The 25,949-nt window shown below is 44.7% G+C and overlaps 1 protein-coding gene across 1 annotated transcript in view; it reads right to left on the bottom strand.

Annotated features, from left to right (window-relative positions):
* Nucleotides 1-25,949, bottom strand: part of Uvrag (UV radiation resistance associated) — a 279,199-nt gene that overhangs the window by 228,727 nt on the left and 24,523 nt on the right. The window contains 3 exon segments of the mRNA XM_052762201.1: nucleotides 5,159-5,320; nucleotides 14,486-14,520; nucleotides 25,613-25,730. Of these exon segments, the coding sequence (XP_052618161.1) occupies nucleotides 5,159-5,320; nucleotides 14,486-14,520; nucleotides 25,613-25,730 (315 nt within the window).

Raw genomic sequence — 25,949 nt, 5'->3', positions numbered from 1 at the left:
TGTACTCACATACACATAGGCAAACATACCAATATACACAAAATTTAAAAATAGAATATTTTAAAATAATAACAAAAAATGGGCAAATATAAAACCAACTTCAACAAGAAATTTAAAAAACAAACAGGAAAAAATTTTAGTGGCCTTAGGTTAAGCAAGATATCTTAGATGGTGTATAAAAGGCATGAAATTTTAAAAATTGATATAGCAGACTTCATCAGTATTTTTAAAATGTGTTCTTTAAATGAAACTATTTTTTAAAAAATGAAAAGGGAGCCAGCATGGTGGTGCTTGCCTTTAGCCCAGCACTTGGGAGGCAGAAGCAGAAGGACTCCGTGAGTTCGAGGTCAGCCTGGTCTACCCAGAGAGCTCCAGAACACTAAATAGTGAGTCCTTGTCTCAGAAAAACAAAAAGAAAAAAGACTAGAGAGATTGTTCAGTGAAAGAGCACTAGCTGCTGTTGTAAAGAACCAAGTTCAATTCCCAGCACCTACATAGCAGCTCCCTACCATCTTAACTCTAGTCCTGGGGAACCCAACTCCCCCTTCTGTCCTCTGCAGGTACTGCATGCTTGAGGTGCACAGATACACATACAGGCAAAACACCCATAGACAAAATAAAAATGAATAAATCTTTAAAAAAAAAAAAAAGCAAGAAAAATGAAAAGACAGGAGAAAGTGTCTGAAAACCACTTATTTTATAAAGAACCAATAATCTATAATCTACAGAACTAGTATATCTATTCTTTTTTTATGCATAGAAATGCACGTGTGTGCCTGCACCTGGAAGCCCAGATCTGATGTCAGCATCTTCTTCTAGCACTCTCCACCTTACACAGTGAGGTACGGCTTCTCACTGAATCCAATCTTTTTTGCTAGTTGGGCTAGCAGCTTGCTCAAGAGATGCCCATCTGGGTCTCCCACATACTGGGATTACAAGCAGGACACCTGGGTTTTTAGTGCATTCTTGAAATCCAAAACCCTGGTCTACACATTCGTGGGACAAGTGCTTTCCCTGCTCAGCTCTCTCACTAGCCCTTATATAGAGAACGCTTACAAGTCAGTAATTAAAAATCTAAACACCCAGTAAAGAATGAACAGAGGATGTAAACACACACACACACACACACACACACACACACACACACACACACACACACACGAGAGAGAGAGAGAGAGGGGGAGAGAGAGAGAGAGAGAGAGACTGGTTGATTCATTAGAAATCTGAATTAAAATACTACTTTTGGGAGAGGAGGGGTTAGACAGTTTCTCTGTGTGTAGCCCTGGCTGTCCTGGAACTCACTCTGTAGACCTGGCTGTCCTGGAACTCACTCTGTAGACCAGGCTGTCCTGGAACTCACTCTGTAGACCAGGCTGGCCTCCTGAGTGCTGGGACTACAGGCGTGTGTTACCACCACCTGATGAAATGCCACTTTACACCATTAAAATGGCTGAAGTTCAAAAGACTAACAAGAAAAAGAACAGCACGCATCTATAAAGGTGTGAAGCTGCAGCTGGGAATGGAGACCTTTACACTGACTTTTGAAAACCACCTGCAGTCCCTTACAGATTCCACATGCACTTACCCTAAGAGCCGACAATTGATTTCTGGGTATCCACCCTGAAGAAACGACAGCATATGACAGCACAAAGGCCTGTAGTTGATCACTCACAGCAGCTTGAATCATCACGTGGTAATTACTCAACTCCACATACATGTCTGAGAGTCACTGAACTCTACTCTTTTGTGCTGTGTTTCAGTGCGATCCTGAGAATGGAGCCCGGGCCTCAAACACGCTGGGCAAATAAATGCTCTGCCACTGAGCTACACTCCAACTCCATACACACTTCAAAAGGGTAAACTGATTGTGTGTACATTATACCTCAATAAGCCTGACTTAAAACCCAACCCTTCAGGAGCAGTCCCTCCCTGACTCTATGGGGGCTAGTCTGAATTCTTCCCCCACACACTTTCTAAATTCTATTTAAAATGGCATATTTAAGAAGGCGTGTTCCACCTCCCTGGGTCCTTAACACTAAGAACAAGAACTGGTAGAAAACACAGGACCACTCAAGCAACCTAACTAATTTTTATTCATCCTAATTCACCTTGGTTTCTTTCTCTAAAACAGTGATTTTCATAATAACTGATGTCTCGTGTATGCTGTTACCTCTATTTCAGAGACAAGGCTGGGCTCCCTATACTGATGCCAACTTTCTGTTGGCTTAAAAAACACTACACCTGTGCTCTGCCATCCCAGTGTGCTTCCTAGTACAGTCAACTTTCCAAGAAGAGTCCTGAATGCTGACTGACATAAGCTCAAGTCAGTCATGAGCACAGTACAGTATTTTAAGACCGCCAGTGAAGGTGTGTGTGAATTAGGAAGCATAAGGAAGCCACCACTGCCAAAGTCTCCCCTGCAGGCCCGGAACCACGTCACAACAGCGTTAAGAAGTACCACTTCCACAAAACACAAACACTTACAAAAGACAGACAACCAAGTATCCACCATGTGCCTCTGGCCAACCTGAGCGAGAAGAGGAAGACTCTAAACTGAACTTGTCACTATGCGGCAAGTTCTAATCAGGCAGCTCTAAGGGCTGAGGTGTAGCTGGGTGCTAAAGTATGCACTAACTCCAAGTTACTCCAAAGCAGACTTCTAAAAGACCAGCAGTAAAAGGTGAACAAAAATGAGAAGGTTCAGAGAGATGAAACCATTTTAGGAGAGTAGACGTTGGTTAAGGAAGAGTGGTATTAAAAGCATTGTCTGGTCACTGCAGAAATAAAAATCTGGCAAGAACATAACCTCGCACGCGTGTGGAACCTAAAAGACTTGGACCCATGGAAGCAGAGAGAACGGTGATCTTTGGAGGCTGGGACCTGTGGTGGTATTGTGTTCCCCGAAATATTGTGCACGCTAATAAACTTATCTGGGGTCAGAGTATAGAACAGCCACAATATTAAACATAGAGGATAGGCAGTGGTAGCACACGCCTTTAATCCTAGCATTCCAGAAGCAGAGATCTACCTGGATCTCTGTGTGTTCAAGGATACAGCCAAGCATGGTGACTCACGCCTTTAATCCCAGAAAGTGAGCCTTTAATCCCAGGGAGTGATGGCAGAAAGCAGAAAGGTATATAAGGCGTGAAGACCAGAAACTCGAAGCTTTTGACTGGTTAAGCTTTTAGGCTTTTGAGCAACAGCTCAGCTGAGATTCATTCTGGATGAAGACTGAGAGGCTTCCAAGCTTTTAGCTGGTTAAGCTTTCAGGCTTTGGAGCAGCATTCAGCTGAGACTCATTCTGGATGAGGACTCAGAGGTTTCCAGTCTGAGGAAACAGGATCAGCTGAGGAACTGGCAAGGTGAGGTAGCTGTGGCTTGTTCTGCTTCTCTGATCTTCCAGCATTCACCACAATATCTGGCTCCAGGTTTGATTTTATTAATAAGACTATTTAAGATTCATGCTACAGGGACAGGGTGAGGCACATGTGTGTAATCAAAGAATGAAGTTTTAGTTAGAAAGGTTGAGAGATCCATTGTAGGGCTAGGCCTGCAGCTCAGTGGTAGAGCAGTTCCAGCTTGTGAAAGACCCAAAAAACAAAATAAACAATAAATAAATGATCAAATAAAAATTAAAGTATAGTAAGCACACTGAATATGGGGATTTTTCAATGCCGAGAAAAGAACAGACTTAAATTGTTCCTTTCAAAAGAAGCATCAGAATGTACACACTGAACAAATATTACCAAAGCATTAAGGATTTTTATAAACAACCTACAGCTAACATTTTAGGGTAACTTTAGTAACAGGGGTACCACAAGAGAGAACTGGTTTTCACTCCGATGAGGAGCAGAGGGTTGACAAGGTCACTCAGACATGCCACTGTGGCACAGCACGAGGAGTTTCTAAGGTGGACAGATCTGAGTCCACATCTTAGCTTCACCCTACTAATGGTCTTAAGTATTTTCTTAAACTCTCTCAATCTCCCACTTCCTGGTGGGAAAATAAAGGCAAAAATATCAACCTTCACAAAGTTGCTATAAACATTAATTATAATGACCTTTATATGAGACAGTAAATAGATTTTGTATCATATGCAATTCTGATAAACTTCTGGCTGCATTCTGGAGCTATTAGAAAGGATGATGGAAGCCGGGCAGTGGTGGCACACACCTTTATTCGCAGCACTCAGGAGGCAGAAGCAGATGGATCTCTGAGTTAGAGGCCAGCCTGGTCTACAGAGTGAGTTCCAGGACAGTCAGGACTACACAGAGAAACTTTGTCTTGAAAAACACAAAATAAATAGAAAGGAAAGAAGGAAGATAGATTCATAGATAGATAGATAGATAGACAGACAGACAGATAACCAGGAGAGTTCACAGGGTAACAAAGGCAAGGGACGGGACCAGCACAAAGGGCACATCTGTCACCTCTACTCAGTGCAGCAGTGGCTCTTCCTACTTGTGGAATGGCCCAAGTCTACTGGGTGGAAAGGAGGTGTTTAATGGGGTGTTCTTCCTGTTCACCTAACAAGGCCAAGGCAGAATGAGTGAGGAAAAACACATCCTTCTCAGACACACGAACACACACACATACTCCCATGCACACTTAGGGTGCTTCTGCCTGAGTTTCCACATCTCAAGGTCCTTTACCTGAGACGGTCTCACTCTATAGCCCAGGATGGCCTGAAACTCACCCGGGGCTGGCCTCAAACTTGCTGCAACCCTAGCTCAGCCTCCCTGGGCTAGGATCACGGTGGGAGCCACCACACCTCACTAACTCAAATGTAACAATGTAAGCAACTTAAGTAGACATAGTATCACAAGCCTTGTTTGTTCTTGTCCTGGTTCTGTCACAAGGCTCTGGCTAGGCCAGAACTCCCTGTGTAGACCAGGCCTAACTCCAACTTGCCGCAGTCCTCCTGCCTGTACCTCCTGAGTGCTGGCAATCCTCCTGCCTGTACCTCCTGAGTGCTGGGATTATAGGCACGCGTCACTATGCCGGGCAAGTTACTTTTTTTCCTTGCACTAATTTAATTTTTTACTTTTTTCTTTTCTATTAGCATCATTTACAACTGAAAATGTACAGAGAAGAGAATCACTAGAAAAGTTAGATAATTTGTAGAGGACAACCTTAGAAATCTCACTCTGAAAATTACCTGTTGACCCAAGTACTTCAGCCCATCCAAGTAGACTTTCCACTCTATCAACAGCTGATAGGCATCTTCCTTTCCACCCCAAATCTTCACCACAAAGCAAGACACGGATGTATCCAGACGGTCCGGCATTATTCCAAAGTCAAGACTCCTCCACGTCGGATTCTGTGGGTGGAAATTAAAACATACTTTAAGGAGACTCTAACTTCTTTACAAGAATTTTGATTAGATGGTATATCATTTTGTTTTTAAAAACCAAAAGAAGGGCCAGTAAAATGACTCAGTGGTTAAGAGCACTGGCTGCTCTTCCAGAGGACCCATGTTTGATTACCAGCACCTACAAGGCAACACACAACTGCCTATAATTCCAGTTCCAGGGGACCTGATGCTTCCTTCCAGCTTCTGCAAACACCAGGCACACAAACGCTATGCAGACATACATGCAGGCAAAACACCAATATACTTAAAAAACTAAAATAAAAGATGAAGACCAGAAGCTGGCAGGATGGCTGAGTGGGTAAGAGCATTTGCCGCCAAGCCTCACAACCTGAGTTCGGGGCCCCAGAACCCACATGACAGAGAAAAGACCCAACTCCTGCGGGCTGCCCTTTGACATGCACCTGGCATGCTCAGACCCCTGCTCCCTGGCATAGACAAAACAAACACTTGTTTTAAAAGACAAAAGGTATTATAAACAGATACAACCGTGCAATTAACAAGTACGGTGACAAGGACCCTCTGGATTTATCTGCTGACTCAGAGTCACTCTCACTCTCACCAACACGGTTTCATCGATACTTTCACTCATTTAGTAACACAATGCATGATTATTAGAAGCCAACACACAGACTGATACAGACACACAACTGGTCAACATACAGAGAATACGAGCTCATGGAGTGCCCAGCTGAGCCAACCACACAGCATCCCCCACCTCCAAGGCTCAGGAATTATCAAGGAAGAAGGGGTGGAGTGACTGTAAGAGCCAAAGGGAGTGGACATCTGCAGTCAAACAGTATTTGCCAAGCACATCAGGACGGTGGTGCACGTGAACTCACAGCACTGTGACTGCGTGCACAAAACTTCCTGAGATTAAGCTAGCCAAAATCCCAGCATGGATGGGGAAGAGCACTCACTAAGTTCCACCCCTGGCTGAGGACTTAGGCAGCTGGAGGAGGGAGAATCAGTTTTCTTCAAGGACAGGGAAGGAACTGGAGGAGAGGTAAAGGGGTGGGGTGATCAAACCACATTGCATACATGTATGCATGAAATTCACAAACAATGAAAAGAGGGGCAGCATATAAACAATGCCCTCCAGGCCCTCCAATTCAATCTCCTCTTAAAACAACTGTATCACTGGAGGTGCAGCCCAAAGGTGGAGTGATTGCCTGGCAAGTGCAGTCACTGGGTTCAATTCCCAGTACCACATAAACTGGGACATCAGTCACAGGGTAACATCTGTGAACCATGGGAAGTTCGGTGACAGAATTATGCTAAAGGTTACACAGCAGCATGGAAGAAACCACCAACTCTAAGAAACAGGAAGACATCCGAGCCTGTGAGAGCTTGGCTTCGAAAGCACAAACAGAATTTCAGCAGACTAAAATCGGGAATTCCAGCAAAGGGAACACGATACACCAGGGCTCACATGCGGGAGGCAGCAAGTGTGAGCAGGAAACCAAGAGCAGCTGCCCAGGAGTGGCAGGCCGCAGCTGGAGAGAAGCAAAGGGGGAGAAGCAAAGGGAAGGCTTCCAGGCCTGTGCGCTGGGTGAGGTGCCCAAGCTCCTCCACCATCGCCTGGCTTCTCTTCTCCTCTCACTGGGAAGCGTTCGCTACCACCCTGCTTAAGCTTCATGATGTCGTGCCAAGTGATAGTGTTTCGGTTTTTATAACTGATGATTCTGAGACAGAGTGGATTGTGGGATTTAGCAGTGTAGCCTAATGATGCACTTTCTACTGCACCACCTTCTGCTCTCTTCACTGACAGGAAGTTAAATGACTCTCGCTGCCATTCCACAGCCTGTGGTCTGGGCTGACTGATGCTAATTGTAACCCACATATCTAGTATTACCTCTCTGCAGAGCTCAGTGGTTAGTCAGTGATTACTCAGAATTTGTGTTCCAATACCTCAAGCCAGCCACCCCTGCCAACAGAATGATGATGTGCAAACAAGAGACAGCTAAGTGACTGACGTGACAGCCAAGGTTACACTAGTACAAGACTCAAGTAACCACTGCAGACAAGCCGGGAGGAGCTGGTCCTCGTACAAGACTAGAGTAACCACTGCAGACAAGCCGGGAGGAGCTGGTCCTGCCAGTCGCCTCAGCTCATCTAGAGCTTGAGAGCTCTGCAGGAGAGTTCTCTGCCAACTCACTAGTTCTGGAGCTTGAGACTATGCTCCCCTCTGCCCCCCTCAGTCCACATGTCCTTCACCCCCCCCCCCCCCCCCCCCCCCCCCCCCCCCCCCCCGACAGCAGCTATCGGCTGTCATCCACTTGCCGAGCACCGCACCTGCTTTAATCTACACAAACCACAGCACAAAGGAGGAGGTAGTAAAGTGGCACCTCCCAGTTTACATATTCAAAAATGGAACCTGTCAGTCCGACTCAAGCTTTGAAATGAGGACGCTGAGGCCTCTGGGCAGAGCCCTTCCCGGACTCCCCCCACAGCCGTTCTCCTGACTAACATTTCTCTGACCACTAGACTGCAGTTCAAGCTTTCCTCCCTCAGGGGAGCCTCTGATGTCTGCCTCCTAACTGTCAGGCTCCACACCAGACCCTCTGTAAGGCTGGGGCATTTCTGCTACTGTTTTCCCTCTAGTATCCTGGAGGCAAGGATTCAAAGATTTGCCAAATAAACAAACAAACAAAAAAAAAGACATTATATTCCAGGTATTGTACAAAAGAAGTCCTAATCATTTCAAGGTTAGAAAGGTAACAAGATAAAAACTACAGTGGAAGGCACAAGTGAAGATTCCTTTGGAAACGGTGGCTTATTTTCTTGTCTAATGTGCGTCATGTTTTCTAAACGGGGAATAAAAACGACGCTGCTCACTTTCACTTCTGGCGTGACTATCCCTAGAAAGGAAGAGCACCGTGAGCGGTGGGGCCCTAATGTCCCCAGGAACCTGGAGGTCCACCACACATCACCAGACTTCCCTTGTCTGTCATGCCCTCCTCAAAGGCCGAGATTCCTCCCAGAGTATTGAATGTCTCCTGGCATCCTAAGTGCCCACAGCAATGTGTGTACACATTTTGACTTAAACTTACAACTCCAGAGCCCTGTGGAAAGCAGGTAACATGATCGTTTCTTCAGAGGAGAAGCTGATGCTGAGGAGACATTAAGTAACCTGCTTGTCACATGGTGGTTACAGCTGGAGCTGGCAGTCAAGTTTACAGCTGACTCCAAAGGCAGGGAAGCAATAGAAAACTTTCTTACCAACCAACCAACCAACCAACCAACCAAAAACACGCCTTATGTATCCTAGGCTAGCCTTAAACTCACTATGTAGCCAAGGATACTCGGAACTTCTGAACCTCCCAAGTTCTAGGCTTGTAGGCAAGCACCACCATGACCAGTTTACAGTTCTCGGACTAGACTCAGAGTCAAGAACTCACAGCCTGCCTCATCTCCGGCCCTAGATAACTAACTGTTCTCCAGAACATAGGCTGCACTGGAGACCATTCATGGTAAGAGCTATGGATGGGGCTTTATGCTGCAGCCATTGAAAGAGCGGCTTGGTATAATAACTAACATTCCTCATGACAACCCCAAGTTCTTGAGAAAAAGTTAAATGCTTTTCCCTTATGAAAGCACTGGAAGCAGGGGAGGAAGAAACAGCTCAGTAGTTAAGAGTGTTGGCTGTACAATCACGTAGACTGGAATTCAGAGCCCAGCACTCACGTAACAAGTAGTGTGCCCTACATATGCCTGTAACCCCAGCTCCGAGGTATCTGACACTCTTCTGCCCTCCATATATATAGAGAGAGATCCACGTACCCACGCATACCTGTACACACACATGTACACAAATGTATGTGCATGTAAAAATAACTTTTAAAAGAATAGGAAAAGGAAGGAGACCACACAAAGGTGACGTGGACATGAATTCACAAACAAATGTTTCACTTCACTGGGATTCAACAGACCAGCAACTCCACATGTCTTTGAAGAATGGAGAATGGAAAGCGTGAAAAGGGAGTGTCTTGGCTACCAAGGTATATCAAATGTATATGATAAACCTAAAGTTTCAGGCCAGGCATGGGGGAGGGAGCAAGGCCTGTGACTCTAGTACATAGAAAGCAGAGGCAAGAAGACTGTTTGAGCCAACCTGAGCTACATAGTAAGAGTCTATCTACCTCTGATTAATTAAACTCTCAAGTCTCCGCATTGGGTCTGTTTATTCTTAATTTGGCACTAGCTGGGATGTTCCTCCATTGTACTCCATGACAATGAGAACGTCTAAACAGCAATCGACACTTGGAAAGGTGCTCAACAGGAGAGTCTATGGGGGAGTACAAACTGAAGTCACAATGATATCACGGTCCCACCAGAATGACTACAGGTTAAGACTCCAAGTCTGGGCCAGGATAGGGAACCACCTGAGAACCTTGCACTGTTGGGAGGGCCATAGCTGGTACAGAAACCACTGGCAACTCTTTGGCCAGTGTCGACTCCAAGTGAGCAGAATGAAGCCCGTCACTCTGACGCACACCGGAGAAAGGCATTCTTCCGTTCAGCAGAGACGCTCTTTAGAGTCAGTGAATTACTACATGACCAACAGAGTCTCACAATATGCTGAACAAAACAGCACATGCCACGAAAGGGCCAAGCCGTGCTCTTGTGCAGGAAGCCAGGAAAGGGGAGCGTGCCGGCCTCTTTGGGGTGTGTCCGTGACTGGAAGGAGACGTGGGAGAAAACAACTGTGCTCCTCTTCTTGTTTGTTTTGGGGGGTTGTTTTGTTGTTTGAGACAGGGTTTCTCTGTGCAGCCCTGGCTGTCCTGGATCTCGCTCTGTAGACCAGGCTGGCCTCGAACTCACAGAGATCTGCCTGCCTCTGCTTCCCAAGAGCTGGTATTAAAGGTGTGCACCACCACATCAGGCTCTACTTCTTCTTTTGTTTGTTTATTTCTGTTTTTCAAGACAGTGTCTCACTAGAACTCTCATATTGGCCTTGAACTCAAGAGATTTACCTGCACCTGCCTCCCATGTGCTAGAATTAAAACCGGTGCACTTCCACACCTAGCATAAAAGTAATGAAATGTTTTTTGGTTTTGTTTTGTTTTTTAAGATTTTTAAATGGGGGGAAAAATCAACATATTCTTTGCCTACTGTGATGTCAGTCAAAAGCCTAAAGGGCAGGAGCTGGCTTACACTGTCTGAAATTTAACTCCCTATGAGATCACATCACAATAAACGCATACTCTAGAATATGAACAGAATCATTCCAAATTCTCACTACCCATATGACAAGGTGCTAGAAAAAGCATGAAGTAACCTTTTTCCTCCAAAGTGAGAAGGGAGACTGAGCAGAGGCACCTGAGGGGCCAGGCTGCATGGTGGGAGGCTGGGATATGGAGCATCCTCAAGTGCATCATCTAAACTAAGAACTGCCTCCGGAGGGAACAGGGCTTACTTCATGTGAAGACATGTGGCCAGGGCTCCTTTCTAGGCTGATACACTGACACAGTAGTGCACTGTCAATCTTCTCCCCACAGCCTTTCCTCTATCAGCTCACAAGATAGTTGCCAGTGGAAGAGAAAGAACTCCTAAGTTGGTACACGCAGACACAGACAGACACAGCCTGCCACCTATTCATACGTTACCGCCCAGTGTCTTCACTATCTGGATCCAGATGACTTTTAAATGTGTATTTAACATACAGAGCATCCCAATGTCCAGATGGAGGAGGCCGTTCAAGGAGTAACATCAGCTGACCCTGCCTATCACCACTGAATATTACAATTTGTAGTCTTGAGCATTCTCTGCCTACTAATACCCACCAGAGGACGTAAAATCACTATTTTTTAATCAAAAGTTTAAAAAACAAAAGTCATTATTAGTTGGATGTGGTGGCACACGCCTTTAATTCCGGCACTCCAGAGGCAGAGAAAAGTGGCCAGCCTGGTCTACAAAATGAGTTCCAGGGCAGTCAAGGCTACACAGAGAAACCCTGTCTCAAAAAACAAAGAAACAAAAACAAAAAACAAAAAACCCAAACAACAGCAAAAAAAAGCATTATTTATTACCAGCATTCATTTCCCTATCATTGTTTGATAAGAAGATAGTCACAAGAAACACAACTAAAAATTTATAAAAGTTGTACCAATATTTAAAAAACATGCAGATATCTCACTAGAATTCATACTGGTTTCGTAACTAGTAGGAACCAGCAAAGTCCTTCCCTGGCCTTCCTCAGCCCCGCTCTGGCTTCCGACCCAGCTCCGGACTTGACATCCTGCTAGCAACCTTCCTTCCTCCCTCTGCACCGAGATGAACCGAGATGAAGCGCACCCACAGCCTTCACTCATTCCTACTTGCCTTGCACTGGAAATGGCAACTACCTCAGTCTCCCTCCCACGGCGGGGGTAGGAGGTGGGGTGGAGGGGGTGGGGGGAGAGAGGAAGCTGGACAAGCCTGATGAGGACACAGTCTAACTCAGGGCAACAGAGTGGACATGAGCAACAGGAGGCGGTTGGAGTGTTAAGTTATTCAGCCACAGTACGGATGAAGCAGGGTGACTCAGAAGCCCTGGGGCCAGTCACTCATAAAGAAACATTTATACTTGCAGCTTCCCTCCTCAACTGGAAAACAACTCGAGCCGAGCCGCAATCCCAGCGACTGCTCTGGTAAGTTCTGTCTCGTGTTTTCTGTAAAAATACATGCTCTAAGCTTTGTTTATGCAATAGCAAGGCTTACTGGTCTCTAGGTGAAAACCAAGCTGAGGGAAGTGTGACATGGGAGGCTTGGTTACAGCCTCAGAACATCAGTTTTATGTGTCATGAACTGTCCCGGCCTGTTTCCTCACTATGAAACAAGAATACACCTAACCTTGAAGCATTATCATCAGTGAGAAATAATGTATAGAACACACCTAACCTGCTCTTAGATCACAGATGGCAGGTCACAATTACACCTCTTTTTTTTTTAATTTAAAAAAATTTTGTTTTCATTTTACAAACCAACCACTGTTCTCTCGCCCCCTCCCCCCCCCATTCCACCCCCATTCACTCCTCATAGGGTAAGGCCTCCCTTGGGGAGTCAACACAGGCTGGCATACCAAGTTGGGGCAGGACTAAGCCCCTCCCCCCTGCATCAAGACAGGGTAAGGCATCGAACCATAGGGAAAGGGCTCTAAAAAACCAGTCCGTGTACCCAGGATAAGTCCTGGTCCCATTGCCACAGCACCCACAAACAGATCAAGCCACACTACTGTCACCCACATTCAGAGGGCCTAGTTTGGTCCCATGCAGGCTTCCCAGCTGTCAGTCCGGAGGCCATGAGCTCCCACTAGCTCGGGTCAGCTGTCTCTGTTACACCTCTTTATTAAGGAAACTCATACAGAGAATTTCCAAACACCGATCGGTCCTCTGGATAAAATCAACTTTAGAGAATCCTGTGGATAAAATCAGCTTTAGAGAATCCAGCTAGCCTTTCCCACTATTACTTCTTCGATCATTTTAGTCATCACCGACTCTAATGACTGTCAATCACAGTAAGGATACAACCTCCATTTGAACCAAAGAGCAATAACCACAGAAACAGTAATCACTTGCGGGGAGGGGGTATCTATCGGAAGCCAAAGGCAATTAAAGCAGAAATACCACCATTAACTGTTATCGACTAAAGGAATGTGAAAAAGAAACATGACTCTGACAGAACTTGGAGACACATTTCCATCCCCTCCCCATCCCTCCCTCCCACCCATCTCCTTTTCTGTTTGTTTGTTTTGAGGGGAAAAGGAATGGGGAGGAAGAGACCAGCAGGTGGCAGTCTTCAGGACGCCCTGTGCCTACACAGGCGCGCGCGCGCGCGCGCGCGCGCGCACACACACACACACACACACACCCCCTTGGAAACAGCTGTGACTTTTCAGTTAACCATACGGTTGGCACTAAGGATTCGAAGTTCAGAATATCTGCCTCAATTGCAAAAGCAAAAAAAAAAAAAAAAAAAAAAAATCCTGTTATATGATTTCTATCAACACTTAAATTTTAAAAACATCAAGTGTTCACAATAATGTAATCAGAATTCTCATAAAATGCAGTGAGTATAAATAAAACAACAATGTCGGAAAAGCAGCCAGAAGCTTTGGCCAATCATACGTATATTCACAGGCCTGCATCCTACGCAGATCCAGAGAAAGAAAGGCATGCTCCACTAGGGACAACCAGGAGAATAATTACAGCAGCATGATGCACAATGGCTCAAACTACAAGCCAAATATGCTTAGCAACAGGGGAAAAAATGGATTATCTATTTATATTCACTCAGTAGAATACACACAACAAATCAAATACACCACACAAGGTCAACTGATCATAACAACCACGTTGACACATGGACTTCAGTCACCAGGGCACTTACTACATTATTTCATTCATACAAAATTCAAAAACAGGTAAAAGTATCAAGGCTACTGTGTGCAGACACACACACACACACACACACACACACTTTGAAAAGAAAACTCTCCAAACAGGAAAAAAGTGGGATGTTTGGTTGTTTTGCTTTTTGTTTTTTGATGACAGGGTCTCACTGTGTGGCTGAGGCTATCCTTAAAACTCACAATCCTTGCCGGGCGGTGGTGGCACACGCCTTTAATCCCAGCACTCGGGAGGCAGAGCCAGGAGGATCTCTGTGAGTTCGAGGCCAGCCTGGGCTACCAAGTGAGTTCCGGGAAAGGCGCAAAGCTACACAGAGAAACCCTGTCTCGAAAAACCAAAAAAAAAAAAAACTCACAATCCTCCTCTTCCTCCCAAATCCTGGCATTACAGGCGTATGCACCATGCCCAGCTAGACACTTTCAGCTTTCTCACTGAACAAAACTTTTATCCCCAAGAAATAAGGTCCTGTATGCAAAGGCACAAACTATTCTTATGAATTTTGCCAAGAAAAAACACAGAATCAAAACTAGTCAAGCTCTTTATAAATGGAAATGATGCCAATAAAGTTTTCAACAACAATAAAAAAATTTAGTAAAGACTGAACAACTGAGCAGATCCATCCATGTACCATAACACAAGAACCAGACCTCAACTTACACCACTCAGACTTTCTGAAACGGGGGTATAGGCTGTGTCACACGTACCTGTCAGAAAACAAACTTACCAAGGAATTCTTAATCACTTCACTTCTATAAAATTCTGGAAAAAAGAAGAAAAAGAACAATAAGTGATATGAAAGAAAACAAGCTCACTAACCAAGCCCTGTAAAACTTGACGATACATTCTAGTAAGGCATCTAAAAGACCTAAGGGATCTGGTCCCGCTATTATTATTTTTCTTGTTTGGTTTGTTGTTGTTGTTGTTTTGGTTTTTCAAGACAGGTTTTCTCTGTGTAGCCCTGGCTGTCCTGGAACTCTATCTGTAGATACAGGCTGGCCTTGAACTCAGAGATCCACCTGGCTCTGCCTCCCGAGTACCCGAGTACTGGGATTAAAGGGGTGCGCCACTACTGCCTGGAAAAATCTTTTTTTTTTTTTTTTTTTTGGCTGAGGCGGGGAGGCCCTCTATTATCTTTATCAATAAAAACAAATATAGAAACAAAGATTAAGTGGAAGTGACTAAAAGGGGGAAAACATCGGTGAAGCAGATTACAAATTTTTCACATTTAATTTCATAATTGTTACCTGTCTCCTTTTGCAGCACACTCTAATTTAAGCCCTTAAAAATCCTTCTTTTCCCATCTCCATTCGTTTCTTCTCACATGTACACAGTAAGCATGCACATACATGTGTATGGTCATGTAGGGGCCTGACGCTGAGGTCAGGAGCGTTCCACTATTCTCTTTAAGGTAGGATATCTCAAACTCCAAGCTCCTCAACACAGCTACTGTGGCCCGCCAGATTCCATGTCTGCCTTCTGAGGCTGGACCACATGTGGACTGCCAGTCACCTAGCATCCACATGGGTCCTAGGGATTCAAATCCCAGTTTCCTCTCATCTGGGCAGCAAGAACTTTTGCAGCTGAGCCATCTCCCCAGCCCCCCCTTCTACTCTTTATGATGGATACTTTCTGCTCTTCCTCAAGCACCTCTAAAGCACTCCCTCACAGTTGTATAGAATGATCTAGAAACCAAGTGGCCTGAGCTTGACTTCTACTTGTCTCTAACATTCCATCTCTTCAACTTCTTCAGGTCCAGTCTCAGCTTGGAAAATTCAGATAACTGAAGTTCTTCTGAAAGCATTAAAAGTTCATGATTCCACAAACCTTCATATATATTAGTAAATGTTACAAAATCCAAAAACAAAATAAAAATGAGTTAGAGGTTCTGACAGACATTCCCAACAACCCTCCAGTGTTCCCCAGCCACCTGCCCAAGTTACCTCCATGCCACTGCCAATGCAGAGCCTGAGGGACTCCTGAGTTCCTTGCTACCGCAGGGCGGGATTTCCCAAGTGTGATGCATGCACCACGGAACTTGAGATGATCTCAGGTGACACGGGAACAAACGTGTTTCTACTAGTTGAAATAGATGCCTTGCACATCCCACTTGGAGCTGTAGACCCATAATAACAGAGCTTGTATCCTACAACTACCATCTCCTTGTCACTTAGAACTGTCCCTGGGGCAGGGGCAGACCACAACAAATTTTGTTTTGATGAATGAACAATTGCATCCCCAGGTATTCACGTGTGAGGTGCTTCGAGGAAACTCTTGTCTCTTAAGGGAGCTCTTCCAGCAAGCTCTTGTCCTTAAGGCATTTTCGTTTTGGTTTAGTTTTGGTTTTTTGAGACAAAGTTTCTCTGTGTAGCCCTGGCCGTCCTGGAACGTGCTCTGTAGACCAGGCTGGCCTTGAACTCACAGAGATCTGCCCGCCTCTGCTGTGGGTTATGGCATTTCTTAGCAGACAGGCTACTTGCATTACTTTATCCTCATCTTCCAAACAAAAGATCATTTTTATTGTATGTTTTGAGAACTATTCACAACACATTAAGTTCTGAGGGAGGATTTACAACAGGATCCAATTCTTCTAATTAAGCTAAGTTTTCTTCTTAGCTTACAGGTTTGGGTTACTTACATTCACTAGCTGAATTTTTTTTATTATGCATAACTGTTTGAAATAAGAAAATTCTATGTTTCTAAAGGGAACATCCTGAAGTTGCTATGAATTTTAACATCTTTCAAATAATGCTAGAAATAAACAGTCTTTTAAAGATGTATAGCATAAACTGTGTGGCTTTAGAACAAACCATTAGAAACAAAATTGTGAGATCTAAGACAAATAGGATCTACGATAGATAATGACAAGTCACTCTGTACTAGCTGTGTTTGTGTGTCAACTTGACACAAGCTAGAGTCATCAGAGATGACAGAGCCTCAGCTGAGGAAATGCCTTGATAAGATTCAGCTGTAATGCATTTTCTCAATTAGTGATCAATGGGAGAGGGCCCAGCCCATGGTGGGTGGTGCCATCCCCAGGCTGGTGGTCCATAGTTCTCTAAGAAAGCAGGCTGAGCAAGCCAGGGGAAGGAAGCCAATAAGCAGCTTCCCTCCATGGTCCCTGCATCAGCTCCTGCTCCCAGGTTCCTGCCCTGTCTGAGTTCCTGTTCTGTCTGACTTCCTCCAATCATGGACTATGATCTGGAAGTGTAAGCAAATAAACCCTTTCCTCCTCAACTGATTTTTGGGCACAGCAACAAGAAGCCCTAACTAAGACATACTCTCTAACTAAATTGTACAATTCATCTTCAAACGTTTAATCAATCACTACTTATCACACAACTGTAAGTATATATGTTCATATATTTTAGTTCTTAAAAAAAAAAAGAATGATTTAGCTTCCTCTGCAAAGTATCTGAATCAGACAGTTCTCACAACACATCTCTCCACTTCTGAGAGAGGAACGGGACTATTTCTTCCATACCCTCGAGTGGCTGACTGTGTGAACTAACCACACAATTTGCCATCTCCATTAATGCTCCAAACTGCACCGGCTGACTGAAAGGACTCTGTTCAACAGAAGGACCAGATTCTATAAAGAGACCAGAGGGTGTGAGATGACCTCTAGCACACCAAGCCTGACCTATACCACCATCCTGTTACATCTACAATAACAGAATGGCAACAGGGGTTGAAAAGAATGAATACAGAATTTTGAGAATAAATTAAACACGTTCAGCCCTCAATCTCTCATGTGTAAGATTAATAACCTACACAGGTCAGTCATTGTCTCATTACCTTCCTAAAAAGAATAGCACCCAGGAGAGAAGAGGGTTGTTATGAGGCTCAAATAAAATACTAGATTAAAAACACCTTGTGAGTCATAATGCTTATTAATAAACTTCTACTCATTTTATCCTTTCCATTTGAATAAAGTCATATGCCAAGTAGATCCTCAAAGCGTCCTATCAGAGCCTTATGTCCACATGAGCCAATGCATGCAAGAGCTTTTCTAGAGAGCCACGCCCACACCTAAAGGACCAGACAGCCACGCCCACACCTAAAGGACCAGACAGCCATGTCCACACCTAAAGGACCAGCAATAAAGAGACTGCAGAGCACGAGGTCATGGAACACGCTGGCTGTTATGCTGTATTTCTTCATTCAGTAAGTGTTTTATGAGTGCCTCAACCTCACCCACAATAGAAGAAATACAAGCTTGACCTAAACTGCAAAACTATTTTTCACCTATCAGATTGGCAAAGACTCAATAGCTCACACATCTATTGATAAGGTTGTAGGGGGAAAGACACACCTAAAACATTTTCCACCAAGTACAATTTTGTAATGTCTATCAAAACAAAAAACACCTTCTCCATGTCCCAAGAACTCCACTTCCTAGACTTTACCCTAAAGGCTTCCTAACACAAAACAATGCACTTGTAAAATTAGCCAATGCGGTATTATGTACGAGAGACTAAAAACACCTAACAGGCTGCTCAGGGCCAACTGAAGAAAATGCAGCGCAGCTAGTCACTGCAAAGCCAGGAACAGTCCACCAGAGCCGTCCTCTAAGACATGCTAAGTGACAAAGGCTAAGTGCACAGAATCTGAGCACACACCAGTATCTGTGCAAGGGGACTGTTGGGAATGGAGTAAGAACGTCTTATCTTTCTATTTGTGCAAACAGTTCAGGAAAGACAAACAGGAAACAGATAACAGCGGTCACCATGGTGGAGAGGGAAAGGAGGTTGATGGAACGTAGGTGAAAACTTCATTTATGCTTTGAACCACAGACTGCATTACCTACTCCCCCCCCCCAAAAAAAAAAAATTAAGTTGAAAGTAACTGGAGGAGAGAGAAGATGTGCCCAGCATCCTTCTGAGTAAAAGAGACAGAGCGGTTAAAAATGTCTGTTCTGTGGACCTTATGTCTACAGGAAGGAAAGAGACATTAACTAAACATACCAATGTCAGGTAATCGTAAGTAACTACAAGAAGAATTAAGAGAAAAAAAAAAAAACCCAAGCAAAGAGAACAGTCAGAATTTGTAAAAGGGTTGGTTAGTCAGCAATCAGTGAGAGCATGTGGAGTAAAGGCCAACAGGAATGTGGACGGGCTTGTCAGGTAGGGGCCTGGAGGAAGGTGCCATGGGTCAGGCAAAGTGCACACCAAGTGTCAAGTGTTCCCTACATGGAAGAAAAGGAGACAGGCTGTCAGTGTGGCTGGAACAGAGAAAGCAGGAGGAGGCTTAGACCTTCGGGGACTGATGCTTACGAGCAGCAAGAAGTGAGTTCTGAGTGATTAACAGAAGACAAGGATCTCGGCCTTATTCAGAATGAGCTAAGAAGCCATGAGAGCATCCCCCAACACTTTTGGGGTTTTTTGCGGGGGAACAAGGTTTTTCTGTGTAGCTCTGGTTGTCCTGGAAGTTACTCTGTAGACCAGGCTGGACTTGAACTCAGAGATGCACCTGCCTCTGCTGGGATTAAAGGAGTGTTCCACCACTGCCTGGCCCCACGAGGGCATTCTTTGGAGACGGATAACATGATCTTCCATTTGAACTGGGTCTGGGTTGAAGACGGGCTGGGAGGGAGGATGTGGGCAGAGAGACTGTCAGGAGAGCACTTGGGCCATCCAGGCAAAGGAGGACAGTGGTATAGAGGGGCAAAAAAGTCACCAAAAAAGCATCTGCTGAAAGGCTGGATGTGGGAATTAAGAGAAAGAAGACAATCCAGAACAACCCCTGGGTTTTAGCCCAGGGAATGGAGTGGTCATCTTCTGAGAGAAAAACACAGGATCAGTAAGTAAGCTGGCACCTCAGAGACTCGGTCTTGAACATACCAAGTTTAAGTCACCTACTGACTCCAAAGGGGACACAGCAGGCAACTGGATGAAGAATATGACCTCAGAGGAAAGGTCATCAGAGGATGGACCATGGGTGAGATCTCTGCACAGAGCTCTACCCCTGAAGTACTCACGCTAGCTGGTATTCCAGAAGAGGGCGGCACTTAGTGCTTCACAGGTGAGGAAATAACTATAAACAAACTAGAGGGCCGCAGGGATGGCTCAGCAGCTAAGAGCATGCGCTGCTCATCCAGGATCTGAGTTCGGCTTCCAGCACCAATCAGGTTACTTACAACATTCCAGTTCCAAGAGATTCGACACCTTTCTTGTAGCCTCCCAGACACCTACACTCCCACGCACGCATCCTCAGACCGACACACAGACATATACACAATTTTAAAATAATGAATCTTTAAAGACAAACAAACCCTCTAGCTGGGTATGGTGGCTCATATCTGCAATCAAAACACTTGGGAGTCCAAGGCAGAACTACCACGAATTTGAGGGACACCTAGGCTACACAGTAATTTCTAGGCCAGTCTGTGCTACAGAGAGACCTTGTCTTGAAAGTAAAATAAAATTACAGATTTGAAACTTCCAAGTTTAAAAGGGAGCAGGATTAGAATTGAGTCTCCATTCACCAACACAGGCTTCGTTCTGAACATATATCAAACACTATTTGATGTGAACTACCTTGAATGAAGACAATCTATGAAAACTAAAAAGAGGCCAAAAAATGACCCTTATCTTCTTGAGATCTACTATGAATTCAGGTGAGATAAAGAGCAACTGAGAAGCCAGCATTTCTGATAATCTGTGAACAAAAAGGCCCTCTCTTGTAAAAGCGGGAGATGAAACAGACAGTCCAGGTGGTGGAGGAAGAGGAGCCAGTTGGTCTTTTTTCATGGTTATTCTGCACCAAAGGCCAGAGAAGGACCATGAACTATTGATGACCGTCATGACGGATCCAACCAGATAAGGTAACATTAGCCAGGCCTACTGGAAAGACTCCCCAGCTCCCACGATGAGAGGCACAAAAGCCCAGACAACTCAGATACAGTTCATTCCATCATGACCGGCTGAAGCAGAAAGATGTCCCAGAAGACGTCAGTCATCTCTAATGGGATTAATCCCAGAGTCTGTTTAATGATGAATTAACTAAAGCTCACGGGAGGAAATAAAGCCCTACCTAAGGGGTTTCTGAGGCAGTGACAGGCTCTCCCATTGCAGACCAGGGGCATGCCAGTGCACTGACACTATGTGTACTAAGATCTTTTCATTGGTAACCTCAAGAAAGTCTACGGATTTTCAAAAGACTATAATCGCCAAGGCAGGTGTGGTGGTACACGCCTTTAATATCAGCACTTGGGAGGCAGAAGGAGGCAGATCTGTTAGTTCGTGGCCAGCCTGGTCAATGCAGTGAGTTCTAAGCTAGCCAGAGCTAAGAGAGAGAGAGAGGGAGAGAGAGGGGGGGGGAAGAGAAGAGAAGAGAAAGGAGAGAGAGAGGAGAGAAGGGGAGGGAGAGGGAGAGAAAGAGAAAGAGGAAGGAAGGGAAAGAAAAGGAAAGGAAATTGAGACAAAAGAGTAAACACAGTCACTCTGCTTCCATCTTACATCATGTACTCAGGACTGCTCTTGGCCTATCAAAACAATGTCAGAGCAGAGGTCTTGAAAATCAAGATTAAAACAGTGCCATAAAGCATCACACTATCTCTCAGGAACCTACTAGAAATTTCACAGCAAAATCCGTAACTCAGGCAACCTCAAAACTGCAATGCTTACTTCTGCTGCCACCAGGGCTGGATCACAGTCACCAGCCAGTCCCATGGCTGCTCTTTTTAGAAACCAGTATAAATAACACTGCAATTCCTGTAATAATGGCCACCATTTTCCACATTCTCAGAATGCACTAAGCCCATTCATTGTTGCTAACACAGTTGACACTGGAGCAAGGACACAGTTTTATTAAGATAATCAAGGACTGGGGCTGGAAAGATGGCTCAGCTGCTCTTGCAGAAGGTCTGGTTTTGGTTTCCAAAACCCACATGATGGCTCAGACATCTGCAATTCCTGTTCTAAGGTAGCCAATATGCCTTCTTCTGGCTTTGTGGTGATATTATGTTCCTCAAAATTTTGAGGACCCTCATAAACTTATCTGGGGTCAGAGAACAGAATAGCCACTAGATATAGAGGCCAGAAAATGGTGGCACACACGCCTTTAATCCTATCACTTGGGAGGCAGAGATCCATGAGGATCTCTGTGAGTTTAAGGCCACACTGGAAACAGCCAGGCATGGTCACACATGCCTTTAATCCCAGGAAGTGATGGCAGAAAGCAGAAAGGTATATAAGGCGTGAGGACCAGGAACTAGAGCTGGTTAAGCTTTACAGTCTTTTAGCAGTAGTTCAGCTGAGATCCATTCTGGATGAGGACTCAGAGGCTTCTCGTCTGAGGAAACAGAATCAGCTGAGGAATTGGCAAGGTGAGGTGGCTGTGGCTTGTTCTGCTTCTCTGATCTTCCAGTGTTGACTCCAGTACCTGGCTTCAGGTTTGTTTTTATTAATAAGACCTGTTTAAGATTCGTGCTACATGGCTCCCAAGGGCACCAGGCACAAAGCAGTGCAGAGAAAGGCATGTAGGCAAAACAAGCATGCAAGTAAAATAAAAATAAATGAATCTTTAAAAAAAAAAAAAAGAAAGAAAAAAAGATGAGCAAGGATTGATAGACATTCATCAAAAATTAAAACTACTTGCCAGGTAGTAGTGGCTCACACCTTTAATCCCAGCACTTGGGAAAGTGGATCTCTGAGTTTGAGGCCAGCCTGGTCTACAGAGAGTTCCAGGATGGACAGGGCTACATAGAGAAACCATGTCTTGCAGGTAAAAAAAATTATAGACCTGGGCCTGGTAGCACAGGTCTATAATTCCAGCTACTCAGGAGACTGAAGCAGGAGAATCACAAGTTCAAGGCCTGCCTAGGCTACAAAGCAAATTCAAGGGCAGTCTATACAACTTAGAAAGACCCTGTCTCAACCTAAAGTGAAGAGAGGGCTGAAGTATACCTCAGGGGCATAGTGCTCCTAGAGCACCAGCTAAGCGCTATCTTCAATCCCCAGTACCACACACACACAAAGTTAAAACACTCCAGTGTGGTCATATAATGCAGTAATATAACCAATCAGCAAGTGTGAACTAAAGGTATTAAGGTCTACAAAAAAAAAAAAAAAAATGCCTTTCCCTTAAACTCGTGAGCAAACTGCTACACTTCACTTTCTGGGTACATAGGGAGACTGCATTTCCCTCTTCATCTAAAAGTATAACCCAACTGGTTCATGGCCAGTAAAATGTGATGGTAAGAACAGCAACCATTTCCACTTCAAATCTCTCTCAAATAATCCTCCTTTCTTGCCTGCCAGAGATCACATATAGAGGAGCGTGGCATCAAGACCAAGGGAGCTGAGTCACTACCAAGTTGGCAGGAGCTGCAAGGCAGTACCTCATAAAGAGAACCTGCTTAGCATGCCAAGTTCACCAGGTTAATTATGGTAAGCCCCGAGGTCTGTGGTACTGTCATGACAACAGGAATCGTCCAGATTAATCGCTACTTTAAAATATGCAATGGTTAGGATGAAAAATCAGAATAAAGGCTGGATATGGTGGTACAGGCCTGTAACTCCAACACTTAGGAGGATCAAAGTTAGAGGCCAACCTGGTCTACATAATGAGTTCTAGGACAGCCACATCTACATAGTGAGACCGTGTCTCAAAAACACAAGAAATAAACAAAATAAATACCATCTTTCAAAATAAGACTTGATTACCTCTTACTATGTTTCTTGTCTTCTGTTTGCATAAATCAGCTAATAAATGCATCTTACCAAGCATATCACATTTCTATGTTGATCCTCATAGAAATCCAAGTTACCTACTGTATAAGACATGGTTATCTCGGTTAGGTCTCAAACCCCAGACAAACTGCTGAGGCACCTATTTAACATATCAAAGCGAACACTGGCTGCCAGGTTCTCCCTGGGCCTCAATCACAACCAGTTAAAGACCCTCCTGGCTGGCATACCTCGCCCCTACTCTAAACTTCTCCAGCCCAGATATTGGGCTAGGCTTCCCTGCCCAAAAGTGCCCTTTCCTATAATAATAGTCCAACCACTTTGGTTACCTGGCTTTTCCCATCTACCCTTTATCCTCCTGCCTCTTGGTCTGGCTCTCCCTCTCCCCTCCCCTGTCCCCTCACATGGCTCAGGTCATGTTCACTCTGGGCTCTCCCAGATGTCCCTGCCTCTGGCTATCTCTCCCTTTTATCTGCAATAAACCTTCTCCTCCACCACACCTAGGAGCTATCATGTCCTTCCTTTTTATTTTTTCATTCAATCTCCAACTTTTACCCAAAGCATGAAGCCAGTGGCTGAGACAGGGCGACTGTCCTCAATCTTCACCCAGTGACAGGATTAAGCTACACCGCACCCTAGTCCTATAGAACATCCCACCTAACTCACAGCACTCTAGTACTTTCCATTCAGTGTGTGTCCCAAAGAAGATTGTGATCTTGACTCAAATAATTGATCTCTGCCGGGCAGCGGTGGCGCACGCCTTTAACCCCAGTACTCAGGAGGCAGAGCCAGGCAGATCTCTGTGAGTTCGAGGCCAGTGTGTTCTACAGAGCGAGATCTAGGAGGACAGGCACCAAAACTACACAAGAAACCTTGTCTCGGGGAAAAAAAAAAAAATTGATCTCCTCTTAAAACTGTCGCTTCTAGCCGGGCAGTGGTGGCGCACGCCTTTAATCCCAGCACTCGGGAGGCAGAGCCAGGCGGATCTCTGTGAGTTCGAGGCCAGCCTGGTCTCCAAAGCGAGTTCCAGGAAAGGCGCAAAGCTACACAGAGAAACCCTGTCTCGAAAAACCAAAAAAAAAAAAAAAAAAAAAAAAAAAAACTGTCGCTTCTAGAAGAATCCTCAGTATAATTTGTAAAACTGAATTGGGGGCTGGTGGGATTGCTGAGTGATGAAGAGCACTTGCTGCTCTTGCAGAGGATCCCGGTTCAATTCCCAACACCTACATTGTGGTTTACAACTGTCTGTAACTCCAGTTCCAGGGGATTTGATGCTCTCTTCTGACCCCCAAGGGCACCAAACACACATGTGGTATGCATTCATACATGCAGACCAAATGCTCACACATAAAATAAAATTAATAAATCTAATTTAAAAACTGAATTGGGGGGCTGGAGAGGGGGCTCAGTGGTTAAGAGCACTGGCTGCTCTTCCAAAGGTCCTGAATTCGATTCCCAGCAACCACATGGTAGCTCATAGCCATTTAAAATGAGATCTGGTGCCCTCTTCTGGTGTGCAGGCATACATTCAGGCAGAACACTGTACATAATAAATAAATAAATCTTTAAAAAAAAACTGAATTGGGCCGGGCGGTGGTGGCGCACGCCTTTAATCCCAGCACTCGGGAGGCAGAGCCAGGAGGATCTCTGAGTTCAAGGCCAGCCTGGACTACCAAGTGAGTTCCAGGAAAGGCGCAAAGCTACACAGAGAAACCCTGTCTCGAAAAATCCAAAAAAAAAAAAAAAAAAAAAAAAAAAAACTGAATTGGAAGAAACCAAGCCATTCTGAAAATGACTCCACATACATAAATCTAAATATGAGAATATACCAACTCGGTTATATAAACTTGGTCACTAGAAAGGGCAATATTTTAAAGAAATATAAAATTAGTATAAGACACTGGACTCTCATCATTTGTTTATAATGCTAGGAACTAGAATAGTAACAAATTTACCTAGCAACAGGAACAGTAACAGTAATCTTAATAAAGGGGAGACGAACGTAGCAATGAAAGGCTATCCCCAGGGAACTGCCCACTGGCCATGTCTCTAACATACATCGCCTACTCGAGATGAACTTCCTAACAGTAAAAGGCGACACTGCAAAGCACTCGAGTTACAACAGTACAACTGTGACAACTGCCAAGGCTTGAGTCCCTTACCTTTGTATGTCTTTTCATTATCACACAAATGAAGAGTGAAGTAGGTATCGAGGAGCTGGGGACCATTCCTATTGATGATATTCCGAGCAGCAATGTTCCGGAGATGTCGAAGACGCCGCTAAAACGGAACCACAAGTGATCAGGCATTCAGCTTTTCAGTCCTCTATGTTTTGAAAGCAGCAGTTCAAATAAAAATGGAGCATGAGAGGTTGTCCCAGGCACTGTTTGTTGAGCCCATAACATAACCCAGACTCGCTCTTATGCCTCAGCACGTCCTCCGCCAAACAGGAAGCATACCTGCCTCTCCTCACTTAAAGAGCAGTTACAGGCATGGAAT

Source organism: Peromyscus californicus, unplaced genomic scaffold (genome assembly GCF_007827085.1).
Source record: "Peromyscus californicus insignis strain IS unplaced genomic scaffold, ASM782708v3 Scaffold_4__1_contigs__length_199733344, whole genome shotgun sequence".
Lineage (NCBI taxonomy): Eukaryota > Metazoa > Chordata > Mammalia > Rodentia > Cricetidae > Peromyscus > Peromyscus californicus.
The sequence above is the reverse complement of the archived record's forward strand: the minus strand, read 5'-3'. Positions and strand labels throughout refer to the sequence as shown.